The 21169-nt window shown below is 47.9% G+C and overlaps 1 protein-coding gene across 1 annotated transcript in view; it reads right to left on the bottom strand.

The window, feature by feature from the left end:
- Positions 1–2157: 2157 nt before the first annotated feature.
- The window catches only part of LOC139049135 (gamma-aminobutyric acid receptor subunit rho-1-like), a 36891-nt gene continuing 17879 nt past the window's right edge, over positions 2158–21169 (bottom strand). The window contains exons 7-9 of the mRNA XM_070524365.1: positions 7827–8152; positions 4565–4860; positions 2158–2489 (exon numbers count right to left, since the gene is read on the bottom strand). Of these exons, the coding sequence (XP_070380466.1) occupies positions 2333–2489; positions 4565–4860; positions 7827–8152 (779 nt within the window). The 3' untranslated portion in view covers positions 2158–2332. The remainder of the gene's footprint in view (positions 2490–4564; positions 4861–7826; positions 8153–21169) is intronic.

The raw sequence follows: 21169 nt of genomic DNA, 5'->3' as shown, positions 1-21169 counted from the left end.
GCTTTCAGATTACCAACACGCCCAACAAATGACAAAGCGTTTTATTAGATACGTGCCATAAGTTGTCCCCAAAGTTGGAATTGCACGATTTCAATTATTCTCTTCTGAATTAATTTCGCAACCATGATTTTTGTGCAAAAGTGTAATAAGTCTCGTTTATAACAACTTTCCAAATGGCTGCTACACAAGACTTAACTGTTGGGGTAAATGCTCTTGCATTACTGATGAGGGAATTTATCGTGAACGTGCTCATATTTCTTATTGCGTGAATTTTTCTCACCTACACAAGAGTTGTCATGGCAACGAATGGCCTGAGATGCCGCTTCTGCATTTACCATCGAAACACCAAAACCAACGTCCACAGACCTAATTTGCGAGCGATCACTTATGTGGAAGCTTTCTTCTTTCTTTTCTGGGTTTTTAAGCATCCGCCTCTGTACTTTGTTCTTTACTACGTCAGCATTTAAGTGCTCGTAACCGGGTTTTCCTTGTCCGTCCGTGCGTTGTGTTACGCTGACGACAATCAACAATTTTTTGTGTGTGGTCAGGTCCCCTCATTATCCCCAGCTTCACCATCGCCCAAATGTGAATAAAAAAGAAAAGTCCTCCGCAACCACCTCCACTGGGATTTGAACGCGTGCTGTGAAGAAACGTTCATTTGCAAGTCGAGTACGCTGACCACTCATATATATTTGTACATTGTATTTGTTAGAATAACTGAATTTATGCATGTACAGGAACTATACTATTTACGATATTATGAGCCCCTGGTGCCAATAGCCAATGATAACAGCGATGCTGCATCCTTAGTGGGAAGTTATGCACTCCACGCAGACTCCGAGAGCAGAGGCATCTGTGCGCGTATTTCGGAGGATAGAACAAGCAATACTGTAGTGGAATAGGATAGCATTATGTGCGACATAGAAATCTTTCTCGACAAGATGGCGAAGTGCTTGCGCGCAATTCTTCGTCGCCGTGCCCGTGAAAACATCGTCGGCGACACAAAGGATGCGCACACGACAATGACGACGATAAGCCTCGAACGTGGCACATGCCCGCAATATAGAGGATGCGCCGAGAATAACGTATGGGGGCTTCCCTGACAGGCTTTCCTCTGCGGCTTCGTGTTAGAATTCAGGTGGATCACATCTGTTCCCTTTCAAGCATTTGCTCAGCCTTCCCTAGAACTGACTTAACAGGATAAGGTAGTCGGTGGAGAGCAACTACTCGGCAATGAAAACAAAGAAACGTGACTGTTTTATACAAACAGAAATGAAATAAATATGCTGCATCACCATCAATTGAATAGAATATATTCAGGTAGCCAAATGTTCAACCGCCGTGAGCAAGAAACAAAAGGAAGGATTAGCATAAGACTTTCACCAGACAACTGCGAGTAAAAGCTTTTTTAAAGCTACGCATTTTAACTAAATAAATGTAACATACATAGAAAGGGAACCCTGAGAGTTCTAAATCGGTTCATGTACGTAGGCAGCATTTCTCAACATGCATTAATATGTCATAGAGAAAGAAAGTTGCGGCATCGCAAAACACAAATGATCTGAATTATTTAATCCGGATCATATCTTTCTGCACTATCAAGCAATTATATTTACCTTCGAATTATTATCTGAAATAATATTTCTTCATTCTTACGTCGAAATGCAAGTTTCTATACGGCCACATGCCCTTCCCACACTGAAAAACTGTCCCATAAACGCTGGGTTCTTGCGCAGTTGCCGCCCGTAGGAGGGAGCGTTAATAATTGAGGAAGATTACCAAAACGGATCCGACAAAAGCGAGTTCATGCAGAAAAGGTCACTTCGAGCTCCCTCAGACCGGTTTCTGGCGTTATGTGCCATAAACGAGGAACGTCATCAGAAAAGATGCTGGTCATCACTGGGGGATAATACCGCTTTTGCATGAAATTAGTCCATAGCCGAAGAAATCGCTGAGGCCTGCTGTCCTCTTCAAATTATGCTTTTATATCTTCCAATTTAAGAAAAGTAAAACGAACCCAAATAACGCAGATTCCCTTGCAAGCACGAGGTATCGGACAACCTTTTGTGCATAGCAACAATCAACGCGACACAAAACTCTGATAGAACTCTGACGATTCGATTTTGTCTTTTTCGAGAGCATCGCACACTGCCCATATGAACAACAACCAGCAGCGTTTATTCACACACAAGTTCACAACTTCTTTGCTTGCTTCAAAAGACACCAGCAGCGAGTACAACGAAGGCGTCATCAACGACACACCGCAGAGACCAGCGCTTACAAACTCAGTTCACCCAGAACACATACGGCACGCACTTGTGGTCGACGAGATTCACCAGAGGTAGTAGGACCAGTAGATCAGCATGAACAAGAAGAATACGGCGGGAAAGGCGATGCGGGACACCTTGTCCAGCAGGTTGGTCTTCTGCCACAGTTGGCTGAGTGTGAAGCTGCGCTGGAAGATGCGTCGCCGACCGGTCTTGATGGGCCTGAGAAGCGAACACACGTGGGCGAAAGGGAGTCAGTCGCGTTTACGCGAAAGCGCGAGCAGCGTGTCGGATATTGTCGTGCATCACAGTAATCACAGTACAGGAGAAACATTGATTCACAGTGGAGGAAGAGAACTAGGAAGCTAACCAGCAAGTATGCGGCCTGTAGGGTGGGCAACACAGCAACAAAGACGGTCAAGCGGAAAGTCAGAGAGGCTGAAATAATCTCATGGATCGCGGCAATGAAAAAGAAACGGGCCATGAGTAACTACTTAAGAGGAAAAAACGAAATCAGGAAAGAAACAATTTATGATAACTCAAAGGGAAGCTCATTACTTTTCGAAGCGAGATTGGCGTGCCTTAGAACACGCACCTATAAAGCGAGATATAAAAAAGGAAGAAGAAGCATGTGCTTGCTGTGGTAAAGCTAGCGAAACGATGGAGCATGTTTTATTAGAATGTGAAGACGTCTACCCAGCGGTCGATTTAGGGCACCACTGGCCTCCTTGAAGTCCTTGGGTTCAGCGAGAGCAGTGGAAAAGTAAACATGTCCGCAATAGGCATTAGTAAGAGGCGATTGGAAGATAGGCGGAAGAAAAGTAGGGAAACGCAAAAAGCGGAGACGTACAAAAGCACAGTTTGCAATAGGGGATCCGAAAATTTGGTTGTGGGAGTTCATAGCGTTTTTTTTTTTATTGTTTAACCTGGGTGGGACATTAGGCAGTATAATAGCAAGAGCTCGGTGGCGCAACCCACCGCCCCGTTCCAAAGGGGAAGCTCATAACATCCATCCATACAAGCGCGATCACGGAGCCCGGATGCAGTACAAGCTTTATACTCGACACGTTTAGGAGATGACGATGCGGTGTGTCGCTAAATTTCTCCGATGCTAACTGTATTAGGGAGTTTTAGTGTTGGGGACGCAAGCGGCTTGCGTACGCAAGAACTAGGGGCGACGTTACTGCGCATGCGCAGACTGCTACGTCTACTTGCGTCCTTGGATTGTTGGAGCGGCCGAAAACATCGCTACCCCTAAGAGGTCATGTTACCCACGTGATTCTTGCGGTGTAGGAGAACTTACGAGTAGCTAGCGGGTAGATAATCTAATAAATCTTTCGCCAAGTGTCGACAGACGTCGTTTTTATGTGTATTAGAGAGGTTTAGCGTGTCTGGTATTCGGATAAACGCAGTTGGGGTGTTGGGGCGGAGCCATAAACGGGAGCGTCCTGCTTGGTGCATCCACCTGGCGGCGCAAATCTCAAATCGACAAAAGCAGCTGATATTGCTATAACCAAGTCTATTCTACTTCGCTGCTGGTGTAAATTATCGGCACTGGCTTAATTTTGTTGCTGCCAAAAATTTATACCCGCAGCAAAGTAAGATACACTTGATTACTGCAATATTAGCTGTTTTTGTCTGTTTGAGCTTTGCGCCACCAGGTGGCAGCACCATGCAGGCCGCTCTAGTTCATGGCTCCGCCCCAACGCCCAAGCCTGCGTATGCCCGATTACCGGACGCTGTAAACCTCTCTATTAAGTGCTTCTAATAAAAAGAGTTTAATGTACTTTACTTCATATGCTTCATTTCATATTTTATAACATGATAACGCAGCAACGATCAGACGTTGGTGGTGCTGCGAGCGCATGCGACCTCATTGCGGTTTGCGTTTGGGGCCTCTAACCTATAACACATTTCTGCTTGCGTACGCAAACGCAAACGCACCCAAGCGCTTGGGGCCCCAACGCCTTGCGTCCCCAATACTAAAACTCTCTATTAACATCAACAGTCATCCTGAGGTGGCTTCTGCTGGAATTGCTTGCTATGTCTCTAGCCACATGGGAACTATGATTTAATGAAAGAAAAGCAGGCTATATTCTATATGTCAGCGAGCGTTAAAGAACGCTGGGTGATCAACATTACTCCGGGGTCCGCCATTGCGGCGTGCCTCATAATGAGATCGTGGTTTCGACACACGACACCCCAGAATTAATGAAATTTCGATCACAAGGGGGTAAAAAAGCGTATCATTTAGGAGAAACGGCTCTGTGGATACGCCGTTCCTGTTGCGTAGGTACCTTGGTGGGGCCACGTTGTTGGTCTCGGGCCTGTGCACCGAGTTGGGCACGCTGAGTGTCACCACGGACGGCGTGACCAGGGCGTGGTTGTGGTTGTTGGCCACTGCTCCATCGGGTGGAGCACCACTTCCAGACGCCGTTGCGCAGTCGGCGTGCGTGCTGGAGGACGGAGGCCGCGAGGGGGGAGGCGGGGCCGCCGAAGCCACGCCCCCGCTTTGCCACGCCTGCGGCGTGATGCGTGCAGAGGGCGCCACTCGGATGGCGGCCGGAAGTGACTCCGTCTTCCGTTTCCGCTCCTGCAGTCGGCTTGGCTTTAAAACAGGGCCAGAGCCGCGAGTCTATGTGATCATTGACTCTTATACTATAGGCTACAAGACGCCGATCCGGAACTTCGACCGTTCAGCCACTCTGGCAGCCAGCCATGCGTAGATGGCGCCACTCGGGTCAGAAATTGATCTACAGATGCATCGATTATCAAATACTTTTACACGCATTCATACGGAAAGAACATTTCAGGTTCTTTTAGTCTTCGTTATTTGGTTGCGTTGTATTCCAATCACGTATTCTATCCTCCAAGCAGTGTTTTAAGAGAATAATTTACTTGGTCGCATAAATTCCACCTAATAAAAATATTACGGTAATGGTCAATGTATACGTCATTATTGCTATCCGCGAAGGTCGTGTGAATATATCCTTCACGCATGTTCCGATGAGTTCCCAGAATTATACAGTGACACAATTTTGATTTATTTCGCAGTCCGTCATGTCACGCTTTCTTTTCTGAAAGCAGGATTGGATCATGGGCTGGAAGCATGCCCACAATTTAATTATGGGCTACAGGCTTTGTGACGAAGGTAAAAGCGCTTCCTTCGTGATTTCCTGACAGAAAGCAGTACGCGGAACATCCTGTCAAACATGGTAGCACGTCCCTTGGTATTACGTCCCCTAGCAATGCTGAACACGCTGAAATCAAAGGACATCACATTGAGCAAGCAGAGTAGGGATACAAAACTATCACCTAAAAGGACCATCGAATTGTGCCAATAGCTTTCCGAAACTATTCGATGGTGTAAAAAAGTCTGTCAATATGAGTATCGAGAGTGACATCGATAGTATTGCAATATTTTGCTATAAAACAATTGTTAGTGTTACAAAAGTTAGCGATAGTGGTACTATCGATAGTATAGCGATAGTCCGGAATTTACAGCGCTATCGACAGCTTTGCGTTTTTCGGCTATATATATAATGCAACAAATTCTGCTTTGACTGACCATTAGCAACACTCGGTTCACGCAATTAGGAACAGGGCAACGTCGCCAAGTTTATGCTGCAGTGCTCGCGTGTTTTGCATCGCGCGATTTAACATTCTCAATAGTGAGCTATCAATGGTACTACCTATAGTGCACTCGAAAGTCCTATCGATTTTGAAAGTCCTATTTTTTGAGAGCACTAGCGAGAGTACTGTTGATAGTGTTTGTACTATCGATAGTTATTGTACTATCAATTGTTCAATAATGACTCACCAATCGACAGTATCAACGATAGTTCTTATACTATTGATTGTTCGATAATGACTCAGCTATCAATAGTTTCGGTAGTACTATAGATAGTTGCGGACGACTAAAGCAGAATGTTCAATTCCTCCGCTGCGCTATGTATGCTTTGTTGTGACAGCATTTATAGGGACACTTAAGGCGAACTGGCATCGTCGTCGTCGTCGTCGCCGCCGTGATGTTCTGTACACAGTCCACGCGCGATAAGATCCTTCCACGCCCCGCGGTGCCGTATGTTTTAAGAGCGAGGGAAAGCGTGAGAAGGGTGAGCCTAGACGGATGCTGGGTTGATGCGCAGCGTCTTTTCGCTCGCCCATTGTTGTGAGCGAAAGGCAATGGGGGGGGGGGGGGGGGGAGGGTTGTGTACAGGTGAGTGGGCGTCTCCAATTTTAGCGCGGCTGTTTCCGCACGTGGCGCGGCTTAGCGCGGCCACGCCCCTTATCTTGGAAGTAATCTTCAGTGGGTGCAAAGGCGTACAAGAAGCGTACGATCGCCGCAGCTGCCGCTGTTCCTAACGTTAGCGTTCAGTTGGTTTTTCCTCGCCGCCACTGGACAAAAGTGAGGGAGACAAGTCGCGTTGACAAATGCGTGCGCCGTGACTGAATTGGCTATGTATATTAGCAAAGACCGCGCGTGCTTTACTTACTTGCTGGCACATAAGACGCTTACAGATTCTCTTTGGAGGCCCTTCTAAGCTTCTTTATACGCTAGAACCTCGTTATAATGAACTCGTCGGGACCGGGAAAATATTCACTATATCAGTACCTTCATTATAGCCATGTTTCACCATTTTGACTTTCTGTCAAAATGCAACAACTAGGCGCAATTGTTGCATATATAATCAAAATAGCGTAAACTTGTTCGTTATTAAAATGCAGATTCGCAGGCTGCTATCATTACAAGTATTGATGATGCCACTGTTTCTGTGATAGGTAAGCATGGCGACCACCCTGATAGGAATTCGGGGTGGCCAACTCAAGCACCAATAGGCGTAGTTGCTAAAACAGTGCGCTGAAACAATGATGAGTGCGGCAATTGTTTAATCCGTTGTCGTGAAGAGGTCATGGGATTTGACTATATACGGTTTCTTTGATGGAACAGACTATCCACGTCGTTTCTCATATAATAACGAAATGTATTTTCCTTCGGTGTGTCCACATTCTCTATATCAGAGGAAAAAGTGCAAAGACCGGCGCTTCTCTTCACTATAGCCGTAAGTTCACTATATGCGGCTACACTGTAGCAACATTCTGCGGCACATTATCTACTGATTTTGTTAAAGCCTGCGTACGGCTACAGAACTCTCAGTTCTTTTTTGTTTTTTAGGAAGTCCGTTGTCGTGAGGAGGTCATTGGATTTGACTATATACGGTTTCTTTGATGGAACAGACTATCCACGTCGTTTCTCTTATAACAACGAAATGTATTTTTCTTCGGTGTATCCACATTCTCCATGTCAGAGGAAAAAGTGCAAAAGACCGGCGCTTCTCTTCGCTATAGCCGGAAGTTCACTATATGCGGTTACACTGCAGCGACATTCTGCGGCAGACGGCCTATTGATTTTGTTAAACCCTGCGTACGGCTATAGAACTCGCTTTATATTTCTCTATATCTCTCTATATCTCTCTTATAACTCTCTTTATAACTCTCTCTTATCTCTCTATAACTCTCTCTATATAACTCTCTTTGTTTAGGAAGCCGGTCCGTTACCAGTGCCAGGATCTTCTCCAAGTTGTAGGCGACGGCGTACTCGAGCAGCGAGGCGAACACCATGACGAGGCACACGAAGAGCCACACGTCGACGGCCTTCAGGTAGTCGACGGGCGGCAGCGAGCTGCGCGACTGCACCACCTGCGTGGCCAGCGTCAGGATGGAGGTGACGCCCAGCGTGATCCTGGCCGGCACGGCCGACACGTCCAGCCAGAAGGTCAGCCACGACAGGCTCACCACGAGCCCGCTCGGGATGTACGTGTTCACGATGGACGCCGTCAGGCGGCGCACGAAGGTGAAGTTGGCGTACAGGTACGTGTAGTTCTCTGCGAGCATTGGGGGGACAGTGAAAGTGTCACGTGGCGAGCATGAAACAGCTCTAAAAAAAGTGGTGTAATCGGACGAAAGCGAAGCGCTGAACGAAGTGAAAGTCGTATGAACGTAATGGTTGCTTGTTGGTCGAGTTGGTACGCGGTACTTCCTGGGGGTATGCCGCCAGCAAACGGAGAGATAACTAGAAGAAATCGTGAAGCAAGACACAGAGAGACCAGCACCCTCCCTGTTCCTTTTTCTATGTCTTGCCTCACAATTTTTGTTCTATAGTATTGCTCTCCATTTGCTGACATACCCTTAGGAAGTCGTATGAACGAATAGTGCGCTGGAAATCGGAAGGGGTCAGAAAGAAAGAATGATGGTGATGAAATGTGACCGCCTTACGAGGGAGGGAGTTAACTTGATGCGCTCTTAAATATTATGAAGATTTAGTTGCCTGAGCCATTGACAGGTGTTCACATATCTTCGTGAGGCTACTTCCAGCCTTGCATGTTTCGCGAGAAGTAGATTTTCAATTATGGAATACTAACCCTGTGGTGCCGTCTATTTCCATTCGTCTTAAAGCGATACTTTTCTCCGGTATTCTTCTCCGCACGTTGCGGTTTGGATGTTTCAATTCGTTTATGGTAGCCTCGGGGCACTATAGATGTCGCTAGTTGCCGCTAGGCATTTAGTACCTAAATAAAAATGTCCGATGTCCGGTTTTGAACCTTGGCCCACAAGCACAGAAGTTCGATGCTCTAAACATCAGACCACGAACGCCTTTTCCCTTTATACTGCACGGGAAAAAGACTGCAGCCGCCTGCAAGCTACAAGGTTTAGTTACGCATGCACATTTAATACTCAGGCAGGCAAACACATGCATTGAACCGAAACATTCTTTCTCACTGCGGCTCGTGAGCCGCGTACGTACTACATACATACGCCACAGTCTCGCGAGAAAAAAAAACGGTCTCGTTCTGTATTAGATCGAAATACCGATCATTAACTAGATTGTTATTCGGCTACGGACGCGATCCTCAAAATACGGAATAAACTCGTGCAAGTCATCATTTGAGACGCTAGGCGCGTTGCATTGCAACAACGTGCTTACAGAAAGTGAACGCGCGCAGATTCTCGCTGCCGACAAAAAAAAAAGAAGTCTTAAGTTGTATATTTATATGTAGAAGTTAACGCGACGGCCTAGCGACATTGGAATCTCCAGCGAAAAAAATGTCGGTGCTGGAACGACGACGACCGAATGACGACCACGACTTGCAGCGACAGTGACGTGACACGGTGGAATCACCGCGAAGAATGACGACCACAGAACGATGAGGATGGCACGAAGACGACGCAAGGATGACAATGACATGACCATGGAGTTTCTCACTATAACACCTAGAGGGTAATCTGGCGCCACCGCCTATGGGAGTTTCTTAGGGGGGCACCGTGCCACCATGGGAATGACGGTATGTGTGTCTGCGAGGCTCGTGTTGGCTGATGTTGTAAGAGGCTTCGTCTAAAACGTGGATTTGGCTACACAAATAACGCGTTCTCAAAGTAAAATCTTCATAAAATGTTTCCATTTACGCATATTACATCTTTACTCACCTACAATGCACGACCAAGTGAAGAAAAGCAATAACAGACGACAAACTGTTTCAAAGCGAGCGCGAACCTTGTCGTCTGTCCTCCAACTTTAGCGGCTCGCTGATACTTTTTACGTAACATGTAGCTGTACACACAATAACAAGTTCTCATAGTTAAACAAAACATGTTTTCGCGTAATAATAAAGCCAAAACAGCTTTTCGCGTGCTGTTCTAGTAGAAAATGAATCATTGTGACAGACGGAACGGTACTTGCCAGGCGCGTCTTCAAGGTGTCCTGTCTCTACGAGAACGATGCCAATCCGAATCCACAATATACCGGCATTCCCATGCATACCACAGCGCAGCAGCGCCAGATTTCCCTCTAGGTAATGTAGTGAGAAACTCTATGGACATGACTACCGTGGTATAACGACGCATGGAGTGACGACGATACTGCGACTACCGCGTGACATCATTACGTCGATGCTGAAGTGCCGGCGATGGTGTGACCACGACGGTGCGACTAAGGGAATGACGGAGCCGGAACGAAGACGATGGCACAACTGGATGGCGATGCTAAAACGATTGCAGAGCGGCAGCCACCCGCGGTTTATCGCCCGCAGAGATGAAGCCCCAGCGTTTGCTCATACTTCAATAAAAGTGCATGCCAGTGCAGTGTGCGCGTAGCTGAACTTTTTTTGCTCTCATAAGGTAGAGACTGGGCTAATCGGAAGATAAAAGATCGCAGCTTCTGGCGAAAGTGGTATTTGCGCTGAGTACCCGTTTTGTGATCTCCGTGAAGTTTGCTAAGAAGTCCAAGATTCCTACTCTCTAACCTGCTAGACTAAGATGGATGTCGAGCAAGATGCCCATGGTAAATATCGCCAATTTCCGTTCGCAGGTGCCATCGGTGACGGCAAGCGTGTCTTCACTGGCACCTGCGAACGCCAGTCTGCACTCGCGTGTGAGGAAAACCGCATAACGCCAAAGAAGGAAGCAGAATACTTGTGTTTGCTGCGACAGAATAGATTGTCGCACGTTAGAGACCACCATGTTATGGCTATTCGTGGCAGCTATTTGTGGCTGCTTGGTTCTTTGTGGGGAAGGGGTTCAGTCATTAATAGTACATTAGTTTTATGTGAGAATGTGAAAAAAAGATATCTCTCATTAACTTCCCTGCGTTTCTATGCATCCTTTTCTCTCTCTCTTAAAAACATTGAAATAATAGTAATCTAAATGATTTTGCAACGAGTGAGATGACGCTCTGATGCATACAAGGCTTGAGCGAACGTTGTTTTTCGAAAACGAAGCTTTCCTTAACCTTTACATAGACTTTCCCGCTGATGCTGTTGCTGTACTGCCGAAAAGCTGTTTCGACAAATGCGTGGGTCATACTGAAAGTTATGTTGCCATCGCACGTCGTCATCGTGTCATTTTCACCTTTGCTGGCTCGTGGTTGCAGTTTTATACATTTGATCGATTCCGAAACAAGTGCGAAAGAAAAAAAGAGGAAGAAGCGCCGGATATATTGCGAATAGAGGCCTGTAAGTGCAGATTTGAGTCCCAACAACAACACGCCGTTGTTTCAGTTTGTCGGGTCAATTAACCGCCTTCTTGCCGTTGTCATCATTCCGTCGTTGTCATGTCATCCTCATTATTCCGTCGCCATCCTTGAGCTGTCATCGTCACGTGGTCATCGGCGTTACTTCGTCGTCAGCAAGTGCTCGTCTTTCCGTCGTCGTCGCGCCATTGTCCTCATTGCGTCGACGTCAGAGTCGCCGTTGTGGCTGTTACATCATCGTCACTTTTCAGTAGCGATTCCACCGTCGTCATCCGATGGTCGTCACGGTTTTAACGCGACAGCGTTAAGGAGCTCGTGTCGCAGAAACGCCGGTGTCGTCGGCGTCGGTGTCGGCGGCGTTGGCCGTGAGCGATAAATCCCAGCAGGCACTTCATGAATAAAAAACAACTTGCAAGATGGGCTGGGTGGGAATCGAACCAGGGTCTCCGGAGTGTGAGACGGAGATGCTATCACTCAGCCACGAGTTCGATGCTTCAAAGCGGTACAAAAACGCCTCTAGTTAATGCGGTGTTGCCTTAGAAACTAGCTGTTTCTAAGGCTCAGGCGTGCGTCGCTTGCTCAGGCGCACATTTCGTTGCCGCGCCGAACGCTGCGTTGCTCGACGCTCACCGCGTCCGATGCGGGGCGCGCAGTTGCTGCGCCGTAGCCCATTGTCTTACACCCCTTGGCGGGTCAACGGGAACGCTGTCGCGTTCCACTCTTGAAGGCGAAGCTTAAGCATCCTCCAATTTTTTATCGTCACGCTGTCGCCGCCATATCGTAGTCGTCACTACAAATTCGCGATCACGTTGTCGTCATTCCATCGTCATCGTTCCAGCTGCGTCATTCCCTCTGTCATACCGTCGTTGTCAAGCCGTGACGGTGATGCCGTCGTCGACGCACCATCAACATACATTCCTGTATCTGCACACATATATAGTCGTGGCTGAGGAAATCACGCTGGCCCCGGTAGTAAAATGAAGAAAAAGAGTACGACGGTACGTTGAATAAGCAAAGCATATTTGACTGACGTTTCGGCTGGTGGACCAGACTTTAACAAAGGCTGGTCCACCAGCCGAAACGTCAGTTAGATATACTGTGCTTATTTAACGTACGTCGTACTCATTTCCTTCATTATATATAAATATATATATATATATATATATATATATATATATATATATATATATATATATATATATATATATATATATATATATATATCGTGCGTCCCAGCCAACTTTCGCCAAGCGCTTCCTGCTGTTCTTCCGCTCGAAACATTCTCTCTCCCCTCCCTAAAGAAAATGTAAAGAAAGAAGTAAGGCATAGAAGGCTTACACGAAAAGCGGCAAAGGGAGCGGTAAATTGCTTTAAAAATACAGAAACGTTCACTTTCAGAATAGTTACGTATGCTTATATGTAGCCTTCCCCTCTGATTCTTTTTCAACTACTTGAAAGGCACTACTTAAGATATATCAGACTTCGTGTTACGTCGTGATATCACTGCGATTGCGTTCATTGAGGTTAAGAGAAAACGCTCATACAAAACGATGATTCATGTACAATAGGCATAAAAAGTGAGAGAGATCACAGTCTATTGTAGTAAGTGTGGGGGTTTGCTCGATTTAGAACACATGCTGTGGCGCTTCTTGGCGTTGACCGGTGATGGTTCTCGAGGTGAACAGTGGTGGCAGCGGATGCTGCACAGTGAAGTGCTGGCGGACCAACTCAGGGCTGTCCAGAGGGCCCGTGTGGCGGCAGAGGGGCTCGGCCTCTCTGTACCGACGTGGGAGCGGCCCGCATCAGTCCCAGACTGATCCCTCAGAACATAAAGTTCTTCATACCATACGGGATTTAAAGTAAACGAGAATGGCGACGTGGCCCACGTTCTTTGTAGCGCCAACATGGCGGCGCTACGTGTGCGTGTATTCTTTTGTGCCTTCTCAAGTCCTTGTTCCCGGTGCGCACTACGATTCGCTCGTTTCTAAAGTAAAGACGAATACTGTTTACGCAACCTGAGTACGAAGTTTCCTATTTGCATACCCAACATATATGCGAACAACGTACGAGTGTAATGCTGCCGCAGATTAGTGACAACAGCCACTACATACCTGCACGGGAATTCGACCTTTCGGCAGCCGGAGCTCGTGGTACGTAAACATTTCACGCCTACTGTAGGTAAGGGCTTTTGATTTCTGAATTGAGGATTGTTTTTCTCATCACCTAATGTACGCATATAGAATTGTCAATTTCGACACCACCGATACTCTGCTATCTCTGGCATAGTATTCAGTTATTCGATAAAATGAAACAGCAATATAGATTTTTTTAAAAATAATGAAAGGCTCGATGGACGAATGTCAGAGTGCTCGACAAAAGCCACGGTTTCCCAGCATATTTTTAGCAGAAAGAGTTTCTCGGGGATTTCAGCTAGCACCTATTTTATACTTCAAAATTATTATTAGTGTTTTCGCATTCTTTCCTTATTTTTTTTTAATTCCTGGAAAGCGAGTGTGCATGCAGGGGAAGATAGGGCAGTAACGAACGAACCGACAGAAGGACAATACCCGTCACGCGCCCAGGAAGTCATCAGGAAAGGCCAAATCGTAGCCGAACGGGCGCTCGTGCGTAATTAGGCTTATCAGGCCACCTTACTCCTTGTATAGCGAGTGAACCAATCATTGTCGTCACTGCCATGGAAAACAGCCTTTGAGGCGTCGATTTGCGCGAGGCATTCAGGGAACGACATATTGATCGTCGTTGTAGAACTCGTTCTCCCGTACTACGTCAACCGGAGCGGCATACCGAGAAACAATTGGTCGCTATTTGCCGCCGTGTATCGGTCAGGCCCCCGAGTCATTTGCGTGTTCTTGGGAGCGTGCTCCTACACGTTCAGCTGCGCCGCAGTGTTTTGTAAGCATCGACCAGTAGTCGGAAGGCCGGTTGCGCGACGAACTTAGAAAATAGGCTTGCGACGACAATAGCATCTGCGTTCATCAATATTTCCGCCGCTTTGCCTCACGCTACCTCGTGGGCATGAGCGCCCGCTAGAGAACGCCTAATTTCCTGTCTACTAATGCCATTCTGTGCCTAAAATTGGATATATTGACGAGGTTGGAAGTTAACGAACGATCGGTGGACTGTTTGGCTTCGGCAGCCCATGGGAAAACCGCAAATGATTCAGTGCAAGAGGACGTGGGTTGGGCCTTGTCTGAAGTCAGAGAAGTGCAGAGTAAAACTAGTTTTGAAGAATGACTCGGCAACATTGATCAAAATAAATCGGCGGCTAAAGTTCGGAAGTAGCTATAACTAAGGAGCATGGATACGCAATGGATGGAGAGCTCGAGGATGTTGGCGACTTAGTACAGCGTAATTAAAGTGTGTAGCCACGGCAACAGAACCGGCAATACGCAGCAGCGAGCTCGAGGGCAGGAGATCGACAATAATCTCGGACTCGCGGGAAGCCTGCCGTCTCTGAGCGCGCGGCATCCTGTGACGTGCAGAAATTTGTCAACACACACACACACCCGCACGCAACCACAGACTGGTTTGGAGCCCGGGACACGCGGGTCTGGAGGAGAGCGAACGGGCGAACGCACTAGCTAGAGGTTACGACCCACCCAGCGGTTGCCGAAAACCCGAACTCGGTACCACCCTTTCAGCAGACAGACGCAGAGACTAATTCGGCAGAAACCCTCAAACGCGTTAGGGAAATTCTAGCTCACCACCGTCTCGACAGTCGAAAATACGCCCCTCCCCACAGAGGGCTAAGCGGGCGGGACGCGATAGGTCTTAAAAAAGTTACGCAGAAGCTACTCTGGGAGTTGTCTAATGTTGAATTCCATTGGCGGAGTCGGAGCAAGTTTTTCTGCTCGTTTCGGAGCAAGTTTGTTCCAATGACAGAGTGAGGGTGGGAGTAAGGTGTTCCAATGAGAGAGTCGGAGGGGATTCAGAGCGGGACTCACTCCGTGGAGCAGAAAAAGATGCTCCGCCAAAATCGGCGGAGTGGACCGGAACTCTGCGTGACGTATTTCGTTCACCACGTTTGTCTGCTGGGAGGCGCCACCGGTCACGACTCGCGAGGAAGCAAAAGCTGCTGCACGCTTGACGAGATATCCATTTGGCACTTAAGAAAAAACAAAAAACAAAACAGGTGAATGGCGCTGAAGAGACAAGTGACCGGTGCGGCGGTGCTGGGAGCAAACAGCGGAAGGAAATAACAACACGCAAGGCATCCTGGGTAACTCGGCGATAGAAGCCCCGCTTCCGCCTTGCTCCGGCGGCGCAGGTTGTGTTCCACTCGCGAATTTGGAGGCGTTGCTCCACGCCAGAGTCGAGTGCTCGCTCGCGGAGTCCGTCGGCTGCTCCGACTCCGCCATTGGAATTCAACATAAGTATGCGTAAGCATTGCGCCGCTTGCTCATCTGCACGCAGCCCAGCGTCATTATCATTGTTATGAAACTTGCTCCGACCAGTGTAAGTGACAGAGCTGCGGTGACACGAACTGTTGCAGACAGAGGCGCAAGGTGAATCTACGACGCAAGAAAACTACTGCGTGTGGCGGTGCCAGGTGGGCTAGTTGACGTTCCGATCATAATAAGCCGTTACCGCTCTTTAGCGCATCATCCATCCGCGTCGAACCATTATGAAGCGTGATCAACAGTACTCCGGCGGCGGCTGCGTATGGAGCGGCCGCGCAGGCTCCATCTTGAAACTGATCTGCGATGGAGAGAGAGAGCACCGAGTGCTGATAGCTTCGTGCCCATTGCGTTTTCGCCGCTTAGTTCGCGTTGAAGCGAGCGGCAGCACGAAGGTCAATTCGTTCGCTGCTGTGGACCCCATCTTGAAAGTGATCGTCTTGCGTGACGGACGGACGGACGGATGGAGGGGCGGAAGGACGGTTTTCCTCATTGCGCAAGCATAGAAATGCTTACGCATTTAAAAATAGAGACGGGTGTTTTTCCGCACCTGAAAAGATTAAACGCACTGTTTCCTGACCGGTGCCCTAAGGTTAGATGACCGTGGTGCGAGGGTAGCCCGCTTTACATCATGTATCTTGGGGTCGCATACAAAAACCACGGCCACTTGACACACAATTAAGCGTGCAGAAAATTCCAGACACGGATGGCACAACTGTCCAGTTCGAACCTGGAGGAGCAGCTGGTTTTCCTGGATCAGGTCCAGCGCCGCGGCTATAGCGAGCGGGTGCCTGGACTGGAGGACTCCGCCCATCTATTCCCTAAACCCTCCTTCCTTTTTCCCCAATAAACTTTCGTTCAATCGGGCATCCGTGCGAACGGCTATACCGTTCAGCTCCAAGTGGCCCCTGATGCTTATCTGCCTCGAATGCGAACAGAGGTTCGCACACGGGCTTCCTAGACACGTGATGTTCCCAATAAGTGGTTCCGAAGGATAGATGGGCTATAGCGGGTTCATTGGAACAGCCTACGGATGCTACCTCCATGCCTTTCCTCTCTTTGATATCTCTCTCTCTCTCCTGCGGATGCTCATACACTAGGACGCTCTGCCGCGAATGTCCCTATAACCTCGCTGTTTTCACAGGTGTGCTCAATGACACGGCGCTTATGGACTTGCTTGTGGACGCTCTCGCGGGGTTATTAAAATAGTGGAGAGCGAGCTCTTCCTTCGGTGGAACTCCTTACTGCTACAATACTGTACTGGGCGTTTCACGGAACGCATCGAAATTCATCGCTAAATATATGGAATACGAAATAAATCGTTTCCTCTAGATCGCTTTCACCACAGAGTCCTACAATTGAAAAAATGACTCTATGTAGTAGTTAGTCGAGTGATTAGGCAAGTTAGCCTATAATGAACTTTTGAACAAAAATAGGTGCGCGATTGATCCCTGCAGAAGACTTGAAGCACGGCATCCGAGTAGTTCGTAACCGCTACCAACCTAAAAATAAATTTACGCTGCTAATTGTTACTACGTAATGAATTTAGGTGAATTTCACGCAGAAAGTCAAGCTAAACAACCCCAGAGTGCTAATGCCCCGCCCTTAATACACGCATATGATTGTTACGCTGTAACAAATAGGAATCTCAGCTTGTTCCTACATTGAGAAACATTTATGAGCTTCTAGAATCCCGCGCTTCTAGTCTGCGTTTGGATCAATCGCCTCGTATAGCTTTTTATAAGTTAATTGGTCTAATTGATATAATTACTTCCCTAATTACTGCATTGAGTCATATTCAAACGTATGACTACGTGGTTAAAAGCAATCTAGAGGAAATAATTTATTTTTCGCATCCTCCCTATATTTAAAGGAACTTGTAACGCATTTCGTGAAATACCCCCCCCTAATATTGTTCCACATAATTTCCAATAAGTAGGCAAAACAATTAAATCTCGTTTCGTGTAGGCCTCGCAAAGTAGAAACATACAGAAAATTTATCACTTCAGCGGAGCTCACGTGAAGCGACATCGTGAACGTGTACGTTCGGGTCCTACAAGAGTCCATTTTGCTAACATGCAAGTCTGCACCGTCAACAGCTGACATTCGCCAGCCACTGACCACCCGTTATCCAAGTGTCCATGCCGCCCTACTATTTGTATGCATGCCGAGATCAGAATTAACGCACGGAGGAACATCCTTTCGGTGGACGTGAACAACAAGACAATTCTGGATACGCTAAAGGCTGCCACACTACTAGGAAACATCCCAGTGCGCTCCTTCTTTGCGTATGGAAAAGGAACCTCGACTGGCGTTATTTCTGACGTGGACAAAGAAATCGCAGACACTGACCTCCAGCGGCTTCTGAATTCCACCGCACCAATAGTGCAGATTCACCGCTTCGGTCAATCCCGGTGTATTAAAATAGTTTTTGACTCTGAAGCATTACCTGACTACGTAAAAGTAGGATACGTAAGACACCGTGTGCGCCCTTACGTGCCAAAACTGGTGCAGTGTCGGAAGTGTTTCAAAATAGGACACGTAAGCGCAGCTTGCAAGGGCGGAGTAACATGCCAACGGTGTGGAGGGGCCCATCAAAATGATAGCTGCGATGCTACTGCCCTAAAATGTCCTAACTGCGCCGGTCCACATGAAGCGACATCGAAGGACTGCCAGAAAATCAAGGACGAAATGTCAGTGCTTCGAAAGATGGTGCGGGACAACTCCACTCACAGACAGGCTGCTACATCGATACGCCGCCGCAGACGTCGATCGCGACACAGACGACAGCAAGACAAGAGTACTTCTCATACCGATGGACCATCGACCGCATGGCAAACTCCTCGCCTGCCAAGTTTGCTTCTGCGATCAAGATGCGGGCCCGACGTGCCTTCTTCGGCAGCAGCACGTGGAACACATGCGCTGCATAAAACGACGCTTCCGCCGACCGACTCTGACATTGACTGGCCGTCGCTCCCACCCAAACAAATAGGCTTAAATGCGCCGGGTGATGTGTCTGCAAGGGTGGTTGAGAACGATAAGTCGGAAAATGAAAATGTACAAAGTGTGCTGAAACAGCTGATAACTACGATGCGTTCACTTCTCTGCGGACTTCAGACGCCGGTTGCTAAGACCGCGCTACATGTTCTAGATGCTTTGGAACCGCTCCTTGCGGCTCTACAATAAGGCATCATGGCGCTCTCTTTTGAAAACCAATTACGAAGATCTGCAATAATGCAGTGGAATGCCAGAGGCCTACGAGGCCGCCTCGCAGACTTTCGGCAGTGGATGTTCAAATACCAGTTTCCCGTGGCTGTAATATGTGAACCAAACATGACATCTTTACTACGCGTATCTGGATATGTGCCTCTGTGGTCAAGAAATGATCACAATTTAAGCAAAGTGCTCACTTTTGTCCGTCGGAATTTAACGTGCCTTCGTAAAGACATTCCTGCACACGCTTCCAACGAGTACGTTTGCATAACGCTGAAGTACAAGCGGCGCACACTCTCAGTAATTGGCGGGTATATACCCCCAAGATCGAGCATAGACTGTTCATATTTGCTGTCCATACTGAAAGCTTGTCCGGGTCCGCACATAGTCATCGGTGACTTCAATGCCCACCATCCCATGTGGGGCTCTGCTTCGACGAACGCCCGCGGTAGAGACTTGGCTGACTTCATGCTTAGTCAAGGCTTGATGGTGATCAATGATGGCTCGCCAACATACCTTCGAGGCTCTTACTACAGCAGTTGTCTTGACATTGCGTTCGTTTCAAAAAGCCTGCTGTCTGCTACACGATGGTGTACTGATCTCGACACCCATGGAAGTGACCATCTACCAACATATGTTCAGTTGAAATGGTTACATCCCCCAGCTCCGCACACTGTGCGTTCTATCGATTGGCCGGCGTTTCGAGAATCTGTGACCACCGCATGTCAAGCCATCCAAGCACCATCCAATATTGAAGATGTCATCGCGGCAACTTTACGTGACACAACAAAACACCTCAGTGCACCTTCACCTAGATCATCTATTGATGACCAGTACGAGCGACTTCGCGCGATACGGCGTCGAGCAGAACGAAAATACAGAAGGACCAAATCACCATTAGACGTCACTGCATCACGCCGGGCTCAGCGTCATGTCCTGCGCCACCTTGACAAGCTTGACAAACAACGCTGGAGATCATTCTGTGGCTCTCTGGATCCGAGAAAACCTCTATCTAGAATTTGGCAAATTGTACGAAGCCTTCGCTCGCCTCCACAACAGCTTCACCCGTTCAGTGCTGTGGCCATACGGCAAGGCCGGCGTGAGGTTGAGGTCGCCGATGACTTTTGCAAATTACTCGTGAGCTCCTCGGACGATATACCAACCCATTCACGACTGACTTTCCCGTCATCTAGTGATCACCGTCTGGACGCGCCTTTTACCATGCACGAGCTCGACGCTGCAATATCTTCTTCCCGCCGATCAACTTGTCCAGGACCAGACGGAATTACATACTCCGCGATTTGTCATCTTGGAGTAGAAGCTCGAGAAATTCTCCTGGCGCTCTACAACTCTACGTGGGACACAGCAACTGTGCCTAATCACTGGAAGTGCAGTCGTCTTGTGGCTTTGCTAAAACCTGGGAAATGCCCGCAGGATCTCTCACATTATCGACCAATAGCCTTGGCAAGCTGTGTCGGTAAAGTGATGGAGTGAATGGTACTGAGCAGACTGGAATGGCTACTCGAGAAAAGTGGTGGACTTCCTGATTTCATCAATGGATTCAGAAGAGGCCGATCATCCATTGACGGTGTGATCGACTTAGTATCTTCTGTTCAACAGGAAAAGAGACGCCGTCGTCTGATATGCGCAATATTTCTGGACATCAAAAGTGCCTACGACAACGTCTTCCACCATTCGATTCTTCAGGCGCTTGAGGATATAGGTGTTGGTGGCCGGATGTGTGCGTGGCTGCAGAGTTACCTCAGTGGCCGCACCATTTTCATGTCCACTTCGGATGGCGAGACCGATAGACATGAAGTTCGCAGGGGTGTTCCGCAGGGTGGTGTCCTTAGCCCAGTATTGTTCAATATGATACTGGTGGGCCTTGCAGACGAGCTACCTGAAACAGCGCGTATCAGTACGTACGCGGATGATATCTGTATTTGGTCATCTGGGGTCACACGTCCGCAAGTGCGTGCAAGGCTTCAACGTGCGGTTACCATAACGGCGAAGTACTTGCGCCGTAGAGGCCTGCAACTCTCAGCTACTAAGTGTGCAGTCATGGCATTTACGCGCAAATCGATGTCAAATTATCCAATCGTTGTCGACGGAACGGCGCTCCCTTTAGTCACCCACCACAGATTTCTTGGCGTGATAATAGACCGCAATCTTTCTTGGACCAAACATGTTACTGCGCTTAGGGCTAAACTGTCCAACTTCATACACGTTCTTCGTGTAATATCAGG

This window comes from Dermacentor albipictus, chromosome 8 (assembly GCF_038994185.2).
Source record: "Dermacentor albipictus isolate Rhodes 1998 colony chromosome 8, USDA_Dalb.pri_finalv2, whole genome shotgun sequence".
Classification (NCBI taxonomy): Eukaryota; Metazoa; Arthropoda; class Arachnida; order Ixodida; family Ixodidae; genus Dermacentor; species Dermacentor albipictus.
Note: the sequence above shows the minus strand (reverse complement) of the source record. Positions and strands in the feature narration are given on the sequence as shown.